At 40.7% G+C, this 23,767-nt stretch overlaps 1 protein-coding gene across 1 annotated transcript in view; it reads left to right on the top strand.

Annotated features, from left to right (window-relative positions):
- The first annotated feature begins 4,653 nt into the window (after window positions 1-4,653).
- LOC114355803 (lutropin-choriogonadotropic hormone receptor-like) overlaps window positions 4,654-23,767 on the top strand; it is a 48,133-nt gene continuing 29,019 nt past the window's right edge. Inside the window, exons 1-5 of the mRNA XM_028308825.1 lie at window positions 4,654-4,905; window positions 6,576-6,688; window positions 15,953-16,024; window positions 16,703-16,843; window positions 21,898-22,041. Coding sequence (XP_028164626.1) covers window positions 4,654-4,905; window positions 6,576-6,688; window positions 15,953-16,024; window positions 16,703-16,843; window positions 21,898-22,041 — 722 coding nt within the window. The remainder of the gene's footprint in view (window positions 4,906-6,575; window positions 6,689-15,952; window positions 16,025-16,702; window positions 16,844-21,897; window positions 22,042-23,767) is intronic.

The raw sequence follows: 23,767 nt of genomic DNA, 5'->3' as shown, positions 1-23,767 counted from the left end.
CTTGTTGCTTGGAGCACTTGTTCTCTGAACTGAACATAACATCTGAACACAACATAAAATAAACTTGTCTCCCGGAGCGCCTCGCTCCGTATTTATAGGGCCCCGGGCTATATCCATCCCTTTCTCTCCCGATATTCCTGTCTCTGTCTCTCATGTTCTGGACCATAGTTCTGGAATGTTCGAAGCGAGAGGTCCGATATTGCCGTCCTGTTTCTTTTTCTCTCGAATATTCCAGAAGTGTGTGGAAGAGTATTTGATGTGCAAGCGAGATGAGAGATAATGTGAGAAAGAGATGGAATGTTATTTATACCTAATCGACTCTAATTGATTATTTTACAACATTTTCTGACTGTTAACGTTGCTAATCAATTCTAATTAATAAGTTAGCGTATTTCCTTGGTCGACGTCGCTAACAAGTTTTATACTTTATTAAAAGTCTATAAGAACACTAAAAGATAAAAGGGTCATTCCATGAAAATCTGTATATTTTCGACGTCATTTTGTCCCAAACTTTTTTAAGATGCTTTTGAATACTTTATTAGTGTAAATTATAGTTTATTTATTAATTATGTTATGTCTAAAAGGGCCAGTCACTTTATGCTTTATTTTAGGAGAAATTATAATTTTTAATTTTTTCATACTACATTACTCCTAACTATATGACTTTTAATAAAGTATAAAACTTATAACCTTAACATTTATAGATAAGTTAAATACTTCATATAGTTGTTTTGTTATTATCGCTATATAAAAAATGTCATTCCCTAACTAGTAACTTAGTCCCTAGCGCCGTTTAAAGCTAGAGCCTGACGGTCTAGGGACTGACGATTTGGAGTAAAACTTAACACAAATGCAGATTAACTTTATAATATAAGATGCTTAATACGATGTGCCGAAAATAGCCGAAAAACCACACGTAAATACCATTAAATTATATACAATTTCCTATTGTAATCAATAAAGGTACTCAACTAGGGACTGACGAAGTGACTGGATCAACACATGTTTCCGCAACAACTGGCACGTTTGCACTAATTCAAAAAACGGCTGCCGCAAAGCCAGTATGGTCTGAGTATAACTTCGTATCGTACTTTAAACTCAACTAAATGTCATTCACTCTAAATACATATAAAAGCGCAAAATTATAAAATCAGTGCGTGGCGAGGGAATGACGCTAAAAACTGTGGACTCTTTTTTAACTAAAGAAAATCAAATTATTGTTTATTGAAACTGCAAAATATTAATAGAATTTGGTGTTATTCGTTACTTAAAACAAAGGATGAAGTTGATGTTTCTGTTAATATGGGTTCCAAAATACAAACTTTTGGAGTACGGACATGCCTAGGGAATGACGATTTGGGTCATTTAAAAGGAATTTAAGATGTTTGAAAAATAGTTTAAAAAAATATAAATAGGTGATGAATAAAACACATTGCGAGCTGTTATTTAACCATTTTGGAATAAAATATTAACAAATATTCCATGTGAAATGTGGCGCGGACTAAGAGTTGACATATTTTTGTGGAATGACCCAAAAATAAGTTGTACCTACCATTCGTAGTTTTGTGTAGGTACCTTGGTAAATGGGAAAATATTCGGTGACTGGTATTTTATTTTAACTTCAGTGACAGTGTTTAAACCGTCTGCTAAAAATATATAAAAACTGATGCAATAAAGGTGCTTTACATTATATCGATAAAATAAATTCATTTTTTTAAATGGCTGTGATAAAAGCATAACTTAATGTGATCAAGGTTATCCGGATAATAATATTAATAAGCTACTTATTGAGCTCGATTTCTAAATTGTTAATTATGTATGTTAGTAATATAGGAAACGTCTACTACTTAGATCGGGAATGAAAAGAAAATAAATTGATTTTATTTAAAATTTTGTCATTAATTAACAATTTTGAATCGGAACCAATTTCAAAGCTTTTGATCAGCTCGGTTTACTACTTTTATGTATATTATCATTGCCCATGTAATTGAGAGAAATAAATAAATGGACACAGTTTGAAAACTTGTTTTTGTTAAGTATTCTTACATACCTTACCTAAAACCAAAGTATTTATACAAATGAGCAGGTTATCTTCATAGGCTTTATTAATCCAAGCTTCATAGAAACGCACCGAGCGCGGTTTATATGTGAGTGCGCCGATACGGTTCTACCTTTTTTCGCAGAACTTTTTTAATCATATTTTACTATGCATAACAACTGATGGCATAATCTTCTTTACGCAGAAATTCGTTAGGCATACACTCATTTGGTATACATTTAAAACTAATAATTTTGTAAGGCAGAATCATCTTTAGGCATAACTTTAATATCCCGAATAATTAAATAGCAGAACCATCACATCGCAGAAAGTTCTGAGTCAGAATCGTCTTTTGGCATACTATTAAAGGTAAAATGTTTATTCTCCTATCGCATTATTAAGGGTTGTAGGGATGAGGTGGAGGGAGAGAGGGGGGTAAGGGAACTCCCTTGTGAATGGGGGAGATCAGAAACTTAGTTTCTGAAAAAACTGAAAATGAAATTTTGAGGTTGAGTTGCGTTTTTTGGGTAGTTTTTATTGGAAATCAACTATTTATGTACTATNGTAGATATCAACCCTTTACCTAGGTATATACCTACTTCTTGGCACTTATAATACCGACATACATGATTAAAAAAAGTCTTCAAACAAGAACCCTTGACTTCAATGGTTATGAAAGATTTTTTAACTTTCTAGAGTAGTCCTGAATAGATCCTTAAATCATTTTGACTGTCATAATCGATTACAGTAGGTAGTAGTTCAGTAAGGGTTTCAACCCATATAGTAAACAATACATTTTTATGGCTCTCCATTCAGTTAGTCAAATAATTCCATCATAAATGGAAATATCCGTAACCCTCTTCTACACATTATTCATCATCCATCATCATTTCAACCATAGAACGTCCACTGCTGAACATAGGCCTCCCCCAATGATTTCCAAATGGCCGCTTGGTGTTGCCCTGCATCCAGCGCCTTCCTGCTACCTTTATGAGGTCGTCGGGCTATCNGAACCTAACCCACGCGCGAGTGCGTGCGCAGCACGCGCGAGCGTTTCGGGTGATTGGGTGATTTTTATCATGCCAGGCAGCGCGCCCCCCGCAGCCCCGCACCCGCGCGTGCGCATGCACGGAGCGATTCTCGTTTGTCACGGGGCCTTTATTTTCCTTCAAAGCATTTTATTTTGTGTGGGAGTTTATTTTTTAAATTGTGGCATTGTGATAAAATGGATATTTAAAATAACAAAATGTAGGTATGTCAAGTAGCTTTAAAAGTATTATTACTATTTATTATATTTTTACTTTAATATTTAAAATACATTATTTAAACAAAAACATTAAAATTTTATACAATAATACTATAAAAGTAATAACATAACCTACTAATATTATTAATGCGAAAGTTTCTATGAAAGGTTACATGTTGATTCTCTGTCACGATAAAACTACTGAACTGATTTTGATGAAACTTTTCAGTATTATTTTACACACATCAGAATAACGTAGGCTATAATTTAAGTGAGAAAATACGACTTGAATTCTATAGGTTACACCAACTTATTATTATTCTGTGGTTACACTTACATTTCTTTTACAAAGAACTACTCACATTGCACATTTTACACACATCAGAATAACGTAGGCTATAATTTAAGTGAGAAAATACGACTTGAATTCTATAGGTTACACCAACTTATTATTATTCTGTGGTTACACTTACATCTGGGGGCACGGTCGTGCCCCCGCCAAGTCGAGCGCGAAGCAAACACTGCCGTACCATCCTTTACTCGAACCATTTCGCTGCATTTTCAGGCCCCTATTTGAGAACCTCTGGATAAGACCAGAACGCAGAAATTTTCGTCATCTAGTAAGCTATAATCACATACTTAAAATCCAAAATTTCAAGTCTGTAGGTCATTTAGTTCCGAAGTTAAGCGAAAGCAAAGTTTCGCATTTACGACACTCACTCACTCACTCACTCACTCACTCACTCACTGATGATCATCAAAATAGAACTAGTACTTCCCATTAACTCAGAGAGCTGAAATTTGGTACAGAGTTAGGGTTTAATGGCCACATAAAGGGAAAACTATAAAAACTAGGAAAAACGTAGATCTGGAGTAACCACATTCATAATCAATACTACTCCGACACCGTGGTGTTCGCCTGTATCGCTCACCGCTAGATGGCGCTAGCACTAGCAAGCGGTGTCCAGATTTTTATTCTTTCTAGAGAAAGTCGTCGATTAAGTTGAATGTTGTGTAATTTGCATTTCGTTGATTTCGTTTATTATACTTGGCCAACATACCTTTCAGCATCTTTGGGAAGCGAAAAAAAAGATGAATCCGGTAGATTACTTTTCGAATTTAAACACCCGAACGCCGCACAATATTTCTTTCTCTTTATGTCCATTTTTAAATAATACTTCGATCATAGAATTATAATCATACTACAACGCACGCCAGCGTCCTGAGGAGCGCGCGCGTGACACTCGACTGATATAATACCCGCCGGCGGGGCGCTTCGCTGTAGGTAATTATCGGATGTACCGCGCGGAGTGATCCAGGCCTGGTATCGGCACAAAATATATCGGGCATGGGTATCGGCACAGAATAAATGTATCGGGTAGACTGTTCGGCACCTCTGACGTCGCTCCGCGTTAAGCCGCGAGCGCGAGCGGAGCGGGCCCGCGCCGCCGCCGCCTGTGCCGCGCTCCTGCTGCCGAGCGCCGCCGCGCCGCCAGTCCGCCCCGCGCTGTGCTCGCGGGAACACGCTGCCACTCGCTCGACGCGCGCGCGACGAGAGTTCCGATCTACCGGTGGCCGAGTGACAGTTACAGTGACACAGCATTCAGATAACATCATCGAAGTGCGCCAACCGTTCACTGGAAGTTCTCGCTGTTGTGTTCACTTTTTGTGTAAAACATAAAATAATATCGAGGAGAGGGTAGGTTTGTATACAAATAAGCGGTGCCGGCCGGTGCGTGCGGCGTGTTGCGGGCGCGATGCTGTGCGCGCGCGAGCGGGGCCGGAGCGGCGGCGGCGCGCGCACGAGCTGAGGGCGCGCGCGGGCGNGTTTATTATACTAACTATAAGGTTCGCTTAGGTTATGTTATTAAAACAATTCTGATTCGTTGTCCATTTTGAAGGTCGTTGAGTTTATTTGTGTTTAATATCGTAAAAAAATGTCGATAAAACGACGACGTTAAATAAATTTGCCACGTTCTACAAAAAGAAGTGAAATCCCACCAAAAACATTCTGTAAAAAACTAGCCAAGTCTCGATGGAGCTGCTTGTTTATTTCTAAAAAGTAATGAAATCTAGACAAAGTCGTGCCAAGTCTATGGTTCCTTACTGCGATTTCTTTATTATTATAGTTAATGTTGTGTGACTTGGCCGTTGAACAATCTTTATTAAGATAATCATACATTATAAATACGCAGCTTTACTGAACCCACAATTAACTGGTTATTGTTGAATCAACGTTTTCCAAGTGGCAATTTTCCATCGTCAATGGGTAGCGGTTCTGGCGACAGATTGGTGCAATGGTGTCATGGAGCACCTGGTTTGGTCACCCTTCAACGGCCAAGTCACACAACATTAACTATAATAATAAAGAAATCGCAGTAAGGAACCATAGACTTGGCACGACTTTGTCTAGATTTCATTACTTTTTAGAAATAAACAAGCAGCTCCATCGAGACTTGGCTAGTTTTTTACAGAATGTTTTTGGTGGGATTTCTTTTACAAAGAACTACTCACATTGCACATATAAAGCAAAAATTATTGGTTCACAAAAATATTATAAAGGTTACTGTACGAACGATAAATCCAAAGATTCGTAAGTTCTTCTCACACAGCGGGTGTGGGTTAATATTCACTATTATATAGGTCTTAGTAATTTCAGAACAGAGATAAAGAGAGGGAAGATTGCTGCATTCTACAACTACAAACAAACAGCGTACTCACCCGTTCTGCAATCAACCAGAATCAGCATGAACCGCGGTTCCCAATCTCTTGTCTGCCCTCGAAGATGGAAGATGAAGAAGGACCAGGCTCGACTCAGTCAATGAAGGCAACGGGGATAATAATTACATAATATGTACAAAGCGCACTTCACAAAATAAGAAGCGGTGACTCGGTGCGGCGCGACGGCGTCCGGAGTCAGCTACGTCAGTTCGTAGACTAGTGCACAGAATAAGTAATAGTACAGGTACAGAAGGATTACTCCGCAAGACGATTTAAATAAATGCGAGTCTTGCTACGACGCGATACAGTGGAATTCAGCTCGCACAGCACTACGTACCTACAATTTTATTCACCTACAAGTTTTGTCTCTTTCTATCGCGTGCCTCTGAACTCTTCTTACGCTGTTAGGGTTGCTGTCTAGTGAAAAAATATTAATCTACTTATTTGTAATGAGTTACGTATGTAGGTAAGTATGCATTAATTATGGAAAACCTTGGGAGAGGCCTTTGTCCAGCAGTGCTGCTGCTGGTGGCGGCGCTGGCGGCGGCGGCGGCGGCGCTGTGTCCGGCGCCGGGCGGCGGCGCGGCGCCGGGATGCGCGTGCGGCGACGGCGGCGCGCGGCTGGACTGTCGCAGCGCGGGACTACGCCGGATACCTCCACTGCATGAGAACTTGCTGGCGCTGTAAGTAGTAGACTGCATGTCACACCCTTAATACATGACAATACATTAAAATATGTAATAAAATCATCCCAACAAATGTTTAAATAATATAATAAGGGAAACCTATGTTATATTGCCATACTTTTTGTCTTTTACGAATACATATCATTATAATTTCTAAACATTACTGTCACTGGTTTTTAATTAAATAAATTGCATCGATTGAATAAACAAATAAACAAACAAAATTGATCGAGAACAACGATCGACTGATCAAGTGACAAACAAGTGAGTTCGTAACTCGTAGTAATTCAAGAATCTTGACGAGTGATGACGACGCGTTGATGTCTTTTGCACTGACCATGATTTGACCATTTTAACTAATTATATTATCCAATCATATTAATATAGAAAAATAAATACATCAAGTGGTCCTTGACTAGTTAAAAGTGTTTGACTGACTGATTCATCATTGCACCCGATAGAGCGGGAATCAGTTTTTCAGATGCTTTTTCCGGCACTAAGAATAGTTAATGAGGACAAAATCTAACTCCCTCAACCAGCCTGAAACTTTATTAAAAATTACGATCAGAATCTTCAGTAACCATTACAGCGATACATATAGTACCTACATGAACGGCCGTGTAAAGAGTGTAAATTGTTCCCTCCGAATAAGTTAGAACTCGAGACTCATTGACACAATGGTTACGTTAAAAGTTGCAGCCGCACAGTTCGCGAGCTTTCTCGAAAGCGTCGAACGAGAAGTTAAAGTTCGCGGTCAAGGAGCGCGGCAGGCTCTCGAGCTCAACGCAAATATTTCAAGATAAGTGTCGGTGTGCTGTGCATTGAAGTAAAATAATCAATTTTATTACGTCTGGTATGGTAGCTACCTATACTCGTTGTTAAAATACAGTATTAAAACTGTCGGGTGGGTAAGTCTGCTGGGATATCAGCCCCTTCGGAAGGCTTTGGTGAAAATTTGACAGACATAAATAGTTTTAGTCATGAGTAATTATTTGTTTTCTAACAGCTTCTGCTTAACCTTGACTTTAGGGGTCAAAATGAGATGTGTCGCCTCGGCAGCAGTTCGCGCGGCGTCTGCGGCTGTCGCGTGATTGATGACGCCCCCCTCCCCGCGCCCTCTCCCCGCGCCCCCCAGAGGGCCCGCGAGGAACATTCGCGGTTGCTCTCGTATCGTATTCTTTTAATTAAGGCGACACTTTGCCATTTTTATTACACTAGACATAAGTACCTATTAACCGTTTCATTTTCCGTTCGTTGTTCGTTACGTTCGATTTAACATTTTGCTCTTTTGACATTATGCGTCTAAAGTTCTAAACCTATTCAAACATCAGTCTGGAAATAGAGAAATGCGTATAATTAAATTATGTAGAGTCCATTATACTAAATTTTATAAATAACTAGCTGACCCGGCGAACTTTGTTCCGCCTTAATGGCAATAAATAAGCAGACTTTTTTAAAAATTTCGAACGGGATAGCTGACCCGGCGAACTTTGTTCCGCCTTAATGGCAATAAATATGCAGACTTTTTTTTAAATTTCGAACGGGATAAAAAGTATCCTATGTCCTTCTCCTGGCTCTAAACTACCTCCCTGACAATTTTCAGCTAAATCGGTTCAGCCGTTCTTGAGTTATAAGCGAAGTAACTAACACGACTTTCTTTTATATATATAGAGATGGTTTAAGATCATTGTTCTGATTATGAAATACAAAAACCTTACTATAAGAACATAATAACAAATGGAATTTAAAGAAAATCGTAGGAGTTGTGGCTAGAACCAAAATGGTCAGGCACAAAACAAACTTCGATCACGGATATAGATTCAAAGTGCGCTCAGTGTTTACAAGAAGTGGCTCGATTCGGAATAAAATTTCTATGTTTTAGTTAATATTTTAGGAGTGATAAAATATATAATTGTAATATTAGTAAAATATAAGTTACGTAAAAATAAATAAAATTATCACAAAAACCATAAATCTTATTGTAAAAAATGTTTTGTACAAGTTGCATCAAAATCCGTGTTTTAGCACAGAACTAAAACTGAACTTGAAATGGAATGTACCTACTCGTATCATGAATTCATGACGCGGCGGCTCAGCTGTGGCCGGCGCCGGCGCACGCGCGACGCGGCGCCGAGTGCTCCCCGAACATAAACCCGTCGCGCTAATCCGCGGGCGCCGCCACTAATTGTTATTGTGTTACCAGGGCCGCCAACATTTTCAATTCCTTATTAAGTTATACATAATAATATGTACTAAAATACTAGCTTTCCGCCCGCGGCTTCGCCCGCGTGGAATTTTGTCTGTCACAGAAAAATATTATCGCGCGCGTCCCTGTTTCAAAAACTGGGATAAAAACTATCCTACATCCTTTCCCGGGATTCAAACTATCTATATGCCAAATTTAATCAAAATCGTTTCAGTGATTTAGGCGTGAAAGCAAGACAGACAGACAGACGGATAGACAGAGTTACTTTCGCATTTATAATTATAGTATAGAAGTATAGATTTATAATATTAGTATAGATGGGTAATTGAGTATCAATACTGAATGAGTATTCAACATAATAATATGTTTTTTTTATGCAAGACCAGGCAGGTATTTGACCGCAATCGCACCTGCTGTTAAGTAAGATGTAGTCTAGGATGTATAATATAATCCAACCAAAAGATAATAATTATGAAGTTACAGAATTATGAAAATGAAGTACATAACTAGATTACCTACATAAAAGAAGTTGTGGTCAACAAAGTGTACTGAATATGTTAACAATAAACAAATAACTTTTGTAACTGATAGGGAGGCTCTTACATTTAGGTAATTTACTTAAATAAGTACGTTGATTTTTTAAAAATTGACTCTGTTCCGAAAAATATTATGTATATTCACTAAACTTCACATCAGCTGATATTCTTGTTTAGATCAACAAAATCCCGTGGACAGCCCTGGGCGGCATCAGCCCGCCCTGCGCCGTCGGGCGGCCGCGTAAATCAACACGCAGCTTTATAGCCATGCTAACAATATCGTGGTCTTTCGCACCGAGTAAATCAATTATACGATAATTCCCTGTAATGTGAATTATGGAGCTGTTATTAAACGTGTTTATTGTAGCGGGCGCGGGCGTCGAGGGTCGCGGGAAATGCTGGAACAACAGAGAGGCATCGAGTTCGATAGAGCGGGGTGCCGGGGTCGCGTGCAGCGGGCGCGGGGGAGCGAGGCACTATTTATAGAAACTGGATGCGAGGACGAGGCAATTAGTCGCATCGAACGCCCCGCGCCGCGCCGGGATTACGCCGCGGGCCCCGGGGAGTCCGGGGACGGCCCGTTCGCTTGCAACGAGATACTGTTGATAGTGCTACTGATTTATACTTTGGTGCAGAAATAGACTCGCCCTCAGTTCTCGTTTTCTCAAGTAAATAGGAGAAGCCGCAGCCTTGACATAATTAATGCAGATGTGCTGTGAGATATTATCAATGACGTCAGTAGATGTAATGCGCCCGAAGGATGCTGAATACTGGAATACATATTGGAATGTGCCTGAGCTTATCTGGGAAATTGCATGCAGGCGATGCATCATCTCTGTTTATTTTTAAACGAGTATGCAGTTAATCAGTATTTAACACACGTTATATCTCATACTTAAACTTTATAAACAAATATAGTTTAGGCTCCAATTAGGTTCTTGACAAGAGCTCAGAGGTCGTTATAGATAATTTATATCCGAGTAAGATTTTTATTTATTCATTTATGTAGTGAGAACTCTACACGCCCTAACTAAACCTAGTTAAAATGTACGGCTGATGCGGCGAACCGAATTCGTTTCTTGGACCTCGAGTCGACTAGTATGACACCGACCACTACTGGGCTATTGTCGCCTTTGTTATTCGACATAACAACATAAAACCGCATCGGTATTACACAGACTATGTGGTGGGTGACACAAAGATACTGTATTCAGAATGTTAAATATTACAATACAGGATTGATACGAGCCTTTATTCTTAAATTTTTGCTTTGTAACTTAATTTCATGCTTGGAACATTCCAATAAACGAGTATAATATTATTATAATACATATAATTTATATGATATAAATAACTTGCGATGTGTGCTGCACGCTGCACCGCGAGGGCCGGCCGCGCGCCCGCTGCGTCACGCGCCAGGTTGCAGAGGTCGCGCTGTTCCGGTGCTCTCACAATTTTCCTGTTGCGAGGAAAGCCTTGGTCGATTACGTGGATGATGTTACTAATTTTATTGCGATTCAACAAAATGTAAACAAACTAGTAAAGTACTTCTAAATAATCAAAACGCGACCTTTCATTTATGAACTTTTTTGCGAGTAATTAGTCTGAAAATGTTTTGTGACTTGTTTTACCTTGATTTTTTATTCCAAGCCCATAACGCAACATGTAGAGCAAGAATGGTATCCTTATATCCTCGTTGGTTTATGATTTACAACATAAATCTATTCATATAATTATAAGAGTCTCCTATAGGATGCATTTTCGCCGAGACTGGTCTACATCCTGCAGCCTAGATGTCTACAAAACTATGTATTTTTGTTACTGAGATGTCAACTAAACTTAAAGGATAGGGAGCCCTCTTTCAACTAATGTACAGGGATACGTGAATTAAAAGTCTGATATCTGTAATATAAAGTCCAATTTATTATTTTTCACAAACTAGGTAGGTAATGATATATGTATATTACTTTAAATACATACGAGTAAAGTAGATATAGGTATAATTTTGTTTTTAAATAATGGTACATATTTGTTGGTACCTTATTACTTACATTACCGTGAATATGGTAGAGATCTTAGGGCAAGTGACATAGGTACGAACCTAGGTACGAGTATAAGTTCAACCCAGGAATTGTAGTCCCTTATCTTTGTCGCACAAAAGAAAATGATTCATATAAATCCTACGTGTTTGCGGCCCGCGGCCCGCGGCCCGCGCTTCCGCTACCCGCGCGGAATAATGGCGCGCTATTACCGCGGGCGCGGAGTGCTGCGAGCAGCTCTCGCTCCGAACATTACATCCACACCATGCGCATTATTTCCCGAAATTATTCACAATCTCACACAGTGTTCAGAGCACTTACTCATGCCTGTTTTGTAATAGGTGACACTTATCTTGAGAGATTTTAGACAGAATCTTGGACACAGAGTCACATAAGAAACTTTTTTATTTAATTAAGATTTAAAAAATATTTACAATTAATTAAATATAGGTAGGCTACGTAGGTACCTACGACTGTTTTGGAATTAGTGTTGTAGTTACTAAAAATTTAATTCAGTGACTTGGATATTTATATTTTGATTATCTCGTTTACATCAAATTAAATTGTAGTATCAAGTGAGGAATAAATTTTCCAATGAAATCATTTACTTTCGTAATCGGAATTTGCTGGACAAACAAATGTCGGGAGCGTTTAGTTGTTTGCGGATGATCACCGCCGGGATGCGGGCGCGTCCCGGGCCGCCCGGCGCCCGGCCGCAAATATTGAACCGCAGCTGCAGTGGACGCGAGCTCAAGTGCTGGGAGGGGAATAAAGAACCAAATGTTGCTAGTTTTAATTATGGATATAAACAAAATTATATACCCAGACCAATACAAACAGATACGAGTATGTTCATGCACACAAATGTTTGTAGTGTGCGGTATCGAACCCGCGACCTCTGGCTTAGTCCTGTACAAAACACTATATCAGACGGCCGCTGTTTTAGTATTTTATTACTTTACATGGGGCTCTATGTTGAATTTCATAACATTTGACCGCGAATTATTGCACGACTTCGACGCTTTTTGCATAAATGTTTTATTGTATTTTAGAAATTTCATTTCATAAATTATGTAGATTCATTTTCATTAGACAAGTGATTTTATTTGTAAGTATAATACTCAACTCTCTTTTAGGTGGCTATATCAACACAGAGGTAGTTGACCGTAAGGTAGGTACACACATCCCACTCACCAAAGTGTCGTGTAGCGATAACACAGCAAATATTGTGTCGCTTACACTCGGTCGGTACTCCGCTCGGTCATAAATAAGGCTTTCAGCGAGCGAGTGGAGGCTGGCGCGGGCTGCGGCAACCGTAGCCACGCGCGCATCGAAAATAAATAAGTACATATTTACATCTCGAGGCAATGTTTACTGAATAGCCGCGATAATTGGATTATTTGTGGTCAGTCAGTTTTACCAGTCCCACCGTGTCCCACGGAGTTGGCTTGAAAATACGAGTACAAATAAGTAAGCTAACTGTAATCGTCGCGTGGCATGCGTCATTTATTACATACTTATTATTTTGTAACACACGCGCTAAAATCTCACTGATAACACCAAGACTGTTAGTGATAGGATATAATATATTTTATTAGGATACACCACCCTATTTATTTTTAAGCAACACCAAAAGCACAAAAAATAAAGAAGTACCCGATAAAATATAAATAAATCACGATTTTCTGGGTTTCCAAAACCACCAATGGTGAAAACAGGCGTATGTACTATGTATTATCTATCTACAATAGTGTATGAGGCGCCGGGCGCCCATGGAGTGCGCGCGCGCCGGGATGCGCGCCGGCAGGACTTGGGTGCGCGCCAGCTCGCTCGGCCACTCGCTGTGCTACTCGTATATCGCCTGTGATTGCAACACGATTGCAACATAGCGCAGTGACAAAACTGATATAGCTGATACTTTGGCAGACGCACTCGAAAACATTGCACGTTACTGAATAAATTGTATGCGCCTCGTAAACGGTTTCCTTACAAAACCACTGGCAGTAATGCGATAAAGTGATCATGATGAAAGATGACATTATAACTTTTTTTTACCGTAACTGTGTACTTGTACCTAATGTGATTGTTTCCACTTTAAAAAAACCCTTCTCATTCTGGGAATAGGTACAATTTGCTTCTTTGTGATTCGTACTCGTACTTATTCATTTTTCATAAATCATCACCGGACATAGACTTCCATTTCAGGGATTCATTCAAAAAGTAACTTGATTTGTTATCACGCTGCTTAGGCGGTAATTTATTATCGCTTAATTACGGCGAGTAGCTCCACACAATCGGGTCCACGGGCGGGCGTGAATGAATTAATTAGGGGTAGGCGCGTTTGACACGGGGTCGGCGCCCCGGCGACCTCGGCCGGCTGCAGCCCGAGCAGGTTATCGACAGTGCACGCCGCGACACTCGGCCGACATCGCGAGCCTCACGGTTACCCGATGATCACAATGTTTCATCATTGAATGTATAAACCCAAACATACTAACAAACCTTGCATAAGCACTTGGTGTATTTAAATATTTGTATTGGATAGGAAGGTACGCAATTTGAATCTCAAGTCGAATGACAAGGAAACTTTCGGCCATTTACTCGTACTTCGAAGGCTGACCCACGCCAATAAACGGACAAGGGAGGCAATTTTCGCTTATTCGGTACATAAAAAACTTACAGAAGCTATTAATTTCCTTGCGCAAAAGTGTCAATCATTCGTTAAGGATATCGCGATCACCGTGAAAGGCGGTCCGTGAATGAGGTGCGAGTAGGAGCAGACGGCGCGTGTGCGCGCGGGGCGGGGGTGCGGGTGGGTGCGGGTGGGTGGTGTCTGCGGAGTCGGCGACCGCGATGATGGATGGCGGCAATAACGACGGCCGCTCGTTACGGCCGGCGGTGAGCGTCAACACTCCGCAGCCTCGCGCCTGACATGGCTCCGATACAATCTCTGCTGAGCCGCGCGTCGAACCATGTTCGGGCCAAAAGGCAACTTGCCATGAATGATATTTGGATCCAGTTGGCAACACAACACCGAGTTCAAGTCAATTACTTACTTGAGATCTGAAAAATGTTCTAGTGCTGTATCTCTACGTTCCCGTTTGCGGCGTTTAAACCGACTTCAAAGTCGTAGAACAACCTGCTTTTGAGCTCGATGGCGCGTGGCGTCTTGAAACCTGCTTACGGGAACACTTGTTTCCGCAGAATCCATGAAAAATTAAGTAATATTTTCAAAATAGCCTTGGGACATTGGGGCTGAATAAAGGCCTCCCAAGGATTTCCACAATTTAGTACTTTCCGTGACCCTCACCAGATCGTTGGTCCAATTTTATTTCTCATTAAAAAGTTATATCCATTGATTGAAAAATCAGCATCAATTTCATGGAATCTTCAATAAAAGTGACAGGCATAATATTCTGTCTTAACGTCTTAGTCATTTGATTTTTAAACCGATTTTTTTGATATTAATGTATTTATGTTTTATTATATTATGTAGAGTCGGTTCCTGATAAAAAACGTTACAAAATTCTACTTACCTAAATGGTCTTTCAAATAAAAATATGTCCTCAGCGTAATCAATTCTACAGCCAATGTGTCACGGCCCGTGGACGCCTTCCACTGCGCGAGGAAATTCCTTTTCGCGGTACACTGTATTTTAGCAGCACAATGGCACGCGAATACGAAACGCCATCCGTCTTCAGGCAGCTGTTTTGCATTTTAATTTAACAACTACAACGTGACCTAGACTGGAACATCGAGAATAATAAGCAGCTTGATAACTTCAGTAAAATATACGATACGTACCGACCTGAAGAAACTTTTAAAATACTCCGGCACACCTTATAAAGTCATAAACAACCAAAAGAAACCAAGAACATATACGAATAAGAATACGAGTGAGCATTTATTAAAACATTATAATATAGAGCAGGATATTTTATTATTCGTGAATAATAATGGAGCTTCATAAGAGCCACCCTTTTTAGTGTGAGGATTTTGCTAACAGCAGCGTATGTTAATATCCCACAGGCAGTTGGCGTGATGTGATATGTCACACTGAGATAAAAGTTATGTTATAAGAAACATTAAAACTGTCTTATTCTGCGGGTCTCGCACTCCTCACCCCTCTCTTTTTTCCATGCAAGGTTTGAAAAAAGCGCTTGTAAGCAGCTATTAGATTGCTACAAATTATCAAAGCGTGGTGCTGGTACAGGCGCGGTCGCGACAGTTCTCGCCCCGACGCGATATTTTTTGCGTTATAACCGTTTTATGGGCTCTCGAATCACCGCCGTCGCTGACTGCGCTGTTTTCCTCGCCACTTAAACGTTCTTCAGTGTCACAATTATCATAGTTTTTTTTTTATTGAATAGTAATACTGCGATATAGCAATAGTTTTTTACGAAAATAGTAATTAAATTATGTAAAAATGTTAGTTTATAACAAGGTCCAGTTCATTAAGTGACGTCGTGTTTTGTTGCAGGGACGTGTCCAACAACAACATCAGCACGCTGCCGAGGGACGCGCTGCAGCCCGCCGCCGGCCTGCGGGACCTGTGAGTGCACGCCGACTTGTTCGAGGAACTTGTTTCATGATAACGTCAGACGGTTTTCCAACAAAGATATAAAACGACAACCACATTTTACATTGGGTTGAAAATGTAAAATAAGAATTACAAACAGCCGAGTTGTCAAAGTTTAAAAAGTTAATTCGTCGACTTGCACTTTTAACGGGCATTCGTCGCCTACTGGATAAGTTGCCTGCATGCATTTTAAACACACGACGCCGCGGCAGAGTCGACCCTAATTGCAAATAAGTATAAGTATTGTTTTTGAAATTACGCCATCCGAAGCACAACAAGCAAGCCAGCCCGATGCTGTATCACTTTCGCGATCGTGACCCCAATACAGATCGCGATCGCACGGGCAATCAGCGTCTGCGAAGGCGGCGCGGTGCACGCGGCGGGGGCGGGGGCGGGGGCGATGCAAATGTGGCTAATTCCGATGCGGCCCGCAGGTCGCCACTTCGCACGGCGCCACCATTACACACAACACTGTCCCAATGATGCCAAAGGATTCCTCGTCACAGGGCCCGGTCCGGTCGGACCTGGCAAGAATAATTAATATATTTCACAAAAATTGCGAACGATGTGAACGGATATGCCACATGCTTTCTGACCTTGGAAAGTCTGGCACAAAGAAAGTAGAAATGTACGCGCTAGTGTTTCCGGCAGGAACCTTTCTTCCAACCGCCTGGAGTCGATCTCGTCGGGGGCGCTGAGCGGCGCGGCGCTGGCGCGGCTGTGGCTGGACCGCTGCGCGCTGCGGCGGCTGCCGGCGCACGCGCTGCGCGACCTGCACCACCTGCACTTCCTGTGAGTACTGCGGGCTGCGGCCCAGCCACGTCCGAGGTACACTGCTTACACACGAGTTGGAGTGATGGGGATTTCCCTTAAACCCCTATTTACATGGGATAATTTAGTAAAAATTAACAGAACATTGGAAAAAAACGCCTAAAAATGTACAGCATGCTTTCGTACATTTATACGAGGAAAACCTTATCTATTATTCGCCGAACACTTTTATTGCGAAACATGAGTGAGGGGCAAACTTTGACTACACCGTTGTATATCCCCTCGTCGGCATATGTTTTCCTTTTATTTAAGCGTGAGCCGCACAACAATCACGTTTGAGTTATCAAAGTTGTAGCGTGGAGATAGCTATGTACTTAGGTTACTCTTTTTCTAAGGTTATAGGAAGTTTGACAAAAATAAGAATCCTGATAGATATAAATGGAATTTGTTTTTTAGCATTGGTTCTTTTTGATCATAGATATGGTGTTCAATAAGTGTTCAATAAGTGAGACAATGTATTATTAAAGCTCATCCTCGCACTCGCACCGCACACTACGCATAATTTAACGGGCGGTAATGAATAGCGAGAGGAGGCGGCGGGCACGCGTGTGTTTAAACAACCGGCTCAATTCATGAAAGCATTAACGTTCATTATTTTCTGTCATGAGCATAGTCTTAAGACTGAGATGGAGACATTAATTATTATTCGAGCGCAAGATTTTAATAAAGAGCCTATTGGTATAGATAGAGAAACCAACTAGACGATGCATTAACTTCGTCGACATAAATATTGATTTAACAAAAGAACTTCTATGGGAGCTTCGTATTAAAGAGACGATAATAAATAACTACGGTACATTGAATAAAGGGATGGTAAACAGAAAGTCCCATATTTCGCGTCGTCGCCGGCAAAGTGATGGTAAACAACGCGGTCGCCCGCGGGCGCGCTCGCGGCCTCTCCGCCAGGATCACTGCGCTCCATCCACGACGTTCAATGGGACCGTAGTAAATATTCTCATCGGGCTAATGTTATAAATTTCTGTCCAAATAGCCTAGAAAAAATTCACATCGAGGGACCATATAGTCACGAGTTCATTCTCTTTCGCATTAATAATGAAAGCATCCGTTGTCGAGTTGAGTTTTCTCCGGGGAAAATATTAGCGTGAGAGTTTGCTGCGCTCGGGCGGGCGGTGACGTCAGCGGCCGGCAACTATTAAACTTTGATCGTGTTTTCTTCAATCGAGAAACTTGCGCGCATGCAATATAATGCTTGCCCGACGTTTTATGTCCAGAAAGTTATAATGACTTTTCGTATTTTTTATCTAATCTCGTTGGTTTATCCATCATCATCATCATTTCAGCCATAGGACGTCCACTGCTGAACATAGGCCTCCCCCAATGCTTTCCATGTTGATCGATTGGTTTATCCAAAATTGAAAATTCACGAACAAGGCAAGTCCTGGCAGGCGGGCCGGCAGGTGAGCACTGTGGCCCGCGGGCGCCGCGCGGTGTCGGTCGCGGTGACGCGGTGCAGCGGCCGCGTATCGATCGACACACGCGTAATGGACCGTGCAATCGCAACTCGGGTGCACTATCTCTCTTAACATATTGCTTAAAACGCCATGTTTTGTTGTTTTGTTTCAGAATCTGGCCTCGTACGTTCTTATAGACTGAGCGACAATCTGAAAAGGACTTAGAGTTTCATCTTAGTCCTCACTTCTAGTTACGCATCAGAAGAGATAATAATTTTATTATTTTATCATTTACAAGGTCTATCCTATCCTGTCTCTCTCCGCCCTCATTATAATAGCAAGCTCAGATAATAGAATGGATCCATTCTATGATCTGAGATAGCAAGTAATAGATAACTTTCATAAAATTATACGATTTAGCCACTCTATATGCTTCAAGGTAGACAAGTCATAGATATTGGTCGTCATACCCACTACAGGGTAATATAAGGCATCGGTAAGCGTCGGCAAATCGGCAGCGCCCTCAATATTCGGCTATTATCCTCGTATCTCGAGTGTCGCAGTGAGTCAGCAGAAATCACTCACGTCATGGTGTCAGAGTCGATTCAGACCCGCGTCGCATCGCCGCGACGATCGCTCCCGTACGTCGCTCCGTATCTAGCTCTCGTATCGAGCGCGTATGTCTCTCACCCGTGGGCAGTGTGGGTACTCCTATTGCCTAACATTTATTTGAGGTTTGAACTCCCTGTAATCCCCTTAAAATATATTAGAAAGGCTTCAATTGCAATCCTATTGAGTTTTAGCTTGGAAATTATTTTCTTTGGTCGAGTTTAATCAGCTAGTAACCAAAATAAAAACTTGTAAAAAATTCATCACCGTCATCATTTTGTCACGGGCTGAACTGAACATGCCTCCCAAATAATTTCCAGATTTAAAAAAAATTTGTACAAGTAACGAGTAAAGTTGAATATTATTTTTTGTTGTTAGTAATTTTAGTAAATCTAAGATCCTACTCGTATTACAAAATAGTTAAATAACAGGCAAGTTTCAGCAGCCGGTATGTATGTGGATGGTGCCGCAGCTCCGTAGAGATGCATCCAGGAGCCGCTCGATTTAGTCCAGCTCCGGCCGCATTACACTAGCACACTAGCCGCATGTGCAAGTAAATTAATTATCCCCGCAAGAGCGCTCGCGGGAGATGACCGCCGAAGTTTGTAACGAACTAAACGCTTCCCTCCGAGGAATGCAAGTTGTGCAAGAAATACTGGTTAGTTTGTCATGTATGTTATGTGATTTCTCCAACGCTTAGAACGCGTTCTATTACATAGATTAGGTACCTAGAATCAGAATTTAAAAAAATCGTGAATGCAGTAAAATGTAGAGTCTTCTAATTTACACTCTTTCATAAATAATAAGGACGAACATAAAATACCGTAATTTTTTATGCATCTTAACTTTACAGTTACACAATAAAGCTCACAGTAATCTAATTAGTGTATAGGTACTTACATCAGCTACGAAAGCTTTCCACAAATAGACGAAGACATAAGTGCATTAAGTGCGAAGGCAGTCAACATCAAATATTTGACATACATTTTATTAGACCTAGTTGCCAATAAAAGTAAATATGTAGTCGTAATATTTAGTTAATCGTTGGACGTGTGACAGCGGAGAGCGGGGGCGTGCGATCGGCGCGCGCGCAGCTTTCGCACGCCACTTGCGCAACATTCGCGGACCGGCGCGGGCTCCGCGGATCCTAGAGGCGCGTGTCGCAACCGCGAACGTTTCGCGAGCAGCTCCTCGCAACCGCAATAACCGAGGTCGCGTGTCTGCGCGTCACATGTTTCGCACAAGGGCTAATGCTGCCAAAGCTTAATCAAAACAAAAAGCCCAAAAATACTAGACCTTCCACAAGACCAAATGTAATAATGATATCTGAAATTAAATTACTATAATTACCTTGCACAGTTATCTGCAATTATTCATAATTAACTACAGAATTTTGGATACATATCAAAACGAAAATGATAGACCCCATTGAATCTGTTCTCGCCAGGTTCTGGCGCGATGGCGGCGCGTTCGGCTGCGGCTCACGTAGGGCGCTACAAAGGCGCTCGATCTGCTATTATTCGCTAATGGCCGCGCTCGGCTCCCAATGTCTGAGATATTTGCAAGGGGTTAACGGACGCCGCGTAAATAAATACTATTCAAGCCGGCAACGATTAGCTACGAACGAGGTCGAAATAAGAAACTCTTTCCACACTAATGTTGACATAGCCTACCTATCTGAAAATTTTATATTTTTATAGCTTTTTTTAAGTAGGTAGTTTAAAGTGAATAACAAAGCATGTAAAAAAATGAAAGCCTGTATTAAAATATTAACAGTCATTTATAAATCTCGAAAACCTATGCTTGCTGTTGAGATAAAGGTGAAGGCCTACTCGGGCGCTGTCGATTCAATACTCGTTGATTGATTAATCTGTCGATTGACGGTGGTCGTTGATCAAATACTGTAATTAATATTAAAGTATTAAGTGTTGTTGGTGCTGACTGGTGGTAATGCTAGCAATGATTTCATTATTCAATTAGTATTATCATTTTATTTTATTTTATTTTATTTATTTATATGGCATACCAACAACATATATATTATACTCTTATGATTAACATTTATGAAGATAACATTATCATAATATTATGATAATATTATCATGGGTCAATTATTACGGTTCTAACAGTTCTAACCGCAGTGATACGCCGTATTCGGTGGTGAACTACCACCGAATACGGCGTATCACTGCGGTTACGGTTACGGTTCGGTTACGGTTCTTCTTAGTCGGTACACTCTTGTCAGAATAATCGTGCTCATCATCATTGTGCATCGCGATGAGTGATGATCGTTGCAATACGATGCCATTCTTCGCAGACTGCAGTTTTCCGAACATTCGTTAACCGAGCAAGTGCTCGGTGCCACAACTAAGTAGTAGCGGAATTGATAGTTATAGTCTGTACATCTCATTGCTGTCTCCACGTGGTCTGGTGCCAGCAACTTTTCCGTTTCGGGTAGCAGGCCATGTGTATTGATTCAGTGGTAGTATGCTCTTTAATAGTCACAGTTGTATGTAATTGATATTGATATACAGGGTGGAATTTTGTAATGCCACCTGGAAGGAAAGTACTCTTAATACTGTAGATAGAACATTTTAATGAAAGTACCTATTTTTTGTAGAAGTGACTCTAGATCCTTCTAAAAACACATTTTTGGGGTAAAAACCTATCCTATACCTAATGAAATGAAGTTTAGAACCAGGCTTTCAAATGGAACCAATGTTGATGGGAAGTGGGGATGCATACGTTTGAGAAGTGCTTGTTGCGGGAGGTGCGATATATTTGATGCCGAGTGTAGTTGTAAAAATAGTAATCACAACACAAACCATTATAGGAATAATACTGAAAACGGATTCAATACAATATGAATCTTTAGTTGGTTTACTATGTATAGCATAATGAGAGAGAGATATTACATGTTGTCATATAGAAATTAAAACCTATTGCCGAAAGTAAATTTTTCAACCTGGTAAAATTATGGAGTTTAATGTGCAGGTCGGCAGAGGACAACTACCTGTCGTCGGTGGAGGCGGGCGCGCTGTCGGGCGCGCGCGCGCTGCGCACGCTGCGGCTGGCGCGCAACCAGCTGCGCGACGTGCCCGCGCACGCGCTCGCGCCGCTGCACCGCCTGCAGGCCCTGTGAGTGCTACCCGAAACGACTGTTGCACTTCGCATTACCTAGCAAAAACAAACAGAAAACCTGTCAAACTTTAAATACATCTCTTTTCATGTCGGGACTACGAAACATTTATCTACTTACGGTTGCTGTTTTCTGCATTTCGATAACTGCTTTAGCAGCGAATCCAAAAACTTACCAAATCTAATACCTCTGGGTCGTCATTCATATTAGACAAATCGTGGGACTACTTATCATTGAACGTGGGGGTGTCATTATTCTATGTTGAGACCGATTTTTCTGCGATGGATTGACCTACCTAAATAAAAAAATGCAATACGTTTAATACAACAGTCAAGTATAAATAAGTCTCTGATATGGATTCTCTGTTTTGGATAATTATTCGCACAGAGAACGATAAACAGGTATCAGGGACAAACACACGGAAAAGTCAGTGCGAAAATTAAGGCTCAAACTTCAGGGTGTGCTAATTGTTGGCGAAACACTCGCGACTGACAGCCAGGATTAATAGTAGCGGGGGTAGGCAAGATTAATTAAACGTGTGAATGAAACTACAATTGTATGAACGTCAATAGAAGCGAGCCCTGCCGAGATCAAATTATGATGAATAATAAATAATGTAAGCCTTTTCATGCTCAATGGGTCAAGACCAGAACATGCATATAACAGAATTGACTGAGATTGAAAAGATTTTTGAAGTTGTTTTGTTATGTAATATGGACCTCAGAGTGTAATCCAAGCCCCGCCAGGTGATGGATGGACGCCTCGACGTTGCACAAGTGCTCTCGAGCTGGACAACAGCGATCATTAGCGCGCTGCTTCACCTCATGTCAATAACTGCCGCCAACGAGATAACGATGTCAAGATAATTATTTGATATCATTCAAGTGCCTGGACGAAACCAGTTCAGGTGAAACTGTGTTTAATAATTTTATTTGCAAGCTGCAAGCAAACAGTTGTTTCAATAACCTGAACAGCTGACGCTAGAAGCTGTTTTGTAACTGGATTCTTACTGTAAAATTGAAGAACTTTTTTGTAACATGTGGATTTTTTGTGTCACCCACACAATACGCTGAGAGAAAATAGTGCTAGGTACGTAGTAATTGTAACAGAATTATTATGAAATTCAGTAATACACAATTTGAATTATAAGGCAAGCATTCCACGAAGTAATATACATCAACATAAATAAGGTATAACAAAAGGATACATAGTAGGTATATTGTCACACATTCACTAATTTCATAGTAAGACAAATTATTCTACTAGCTTTGCCCGCGGCTTCACCCGCGTGAAATTCAGTTGTCACAAATCGTCATAAATAAATTATAGCCTATTTAATTGTGTTATTTATTTTTTACATCCAAACTTTCGCATTTATAAAATTAGTAAGATTACAATATTTATACTATAGGTGTTCGAAAAAAATACACAAAAATGAAGCCACCTACCGTCAATAGTTTTAACAGATGGATTACAGTTTGCCATTTCTTAGACCGCCAGGAATTAATTTACGACGACATTATTAGCGAACGAGTCGGCGAGAGCTGCCCGGCGAGCGCGCGGCGGCGGCGACCCACTTGCCGGTGCCGTCTCGGACCTCGCTCCTACAAGTTTTTATCGATAACAAGTAGTAAGAAGCGCATGTTGTTATAAATTAAACCAACGTCAACTCAGACCCAATTAAAAAAAACTCAATCCAACTATAATAATTCTGCAAACTTATCA

This window comes from Ostrinia furnacalis, unplaced genomic scaffold (genome assembly GCF_004193835.3).
Source record: "Ostrinia furnacalis isolate ACB-3 unplaced genomic scaffold, ASM419383v2 OfSCF2515, whole genome shotgun sequence".
Taxonomy (NCBI): domain Eukaryota; kingdom Metazoa; phylum Arthropoda; class Insecta; order Lepidoptera; family Crambidae; genus Ostrinia; species Ostrinia furnacalis.
This window is presented reverse-complemented; position numbering and strand designations above follow the sequence as displayed.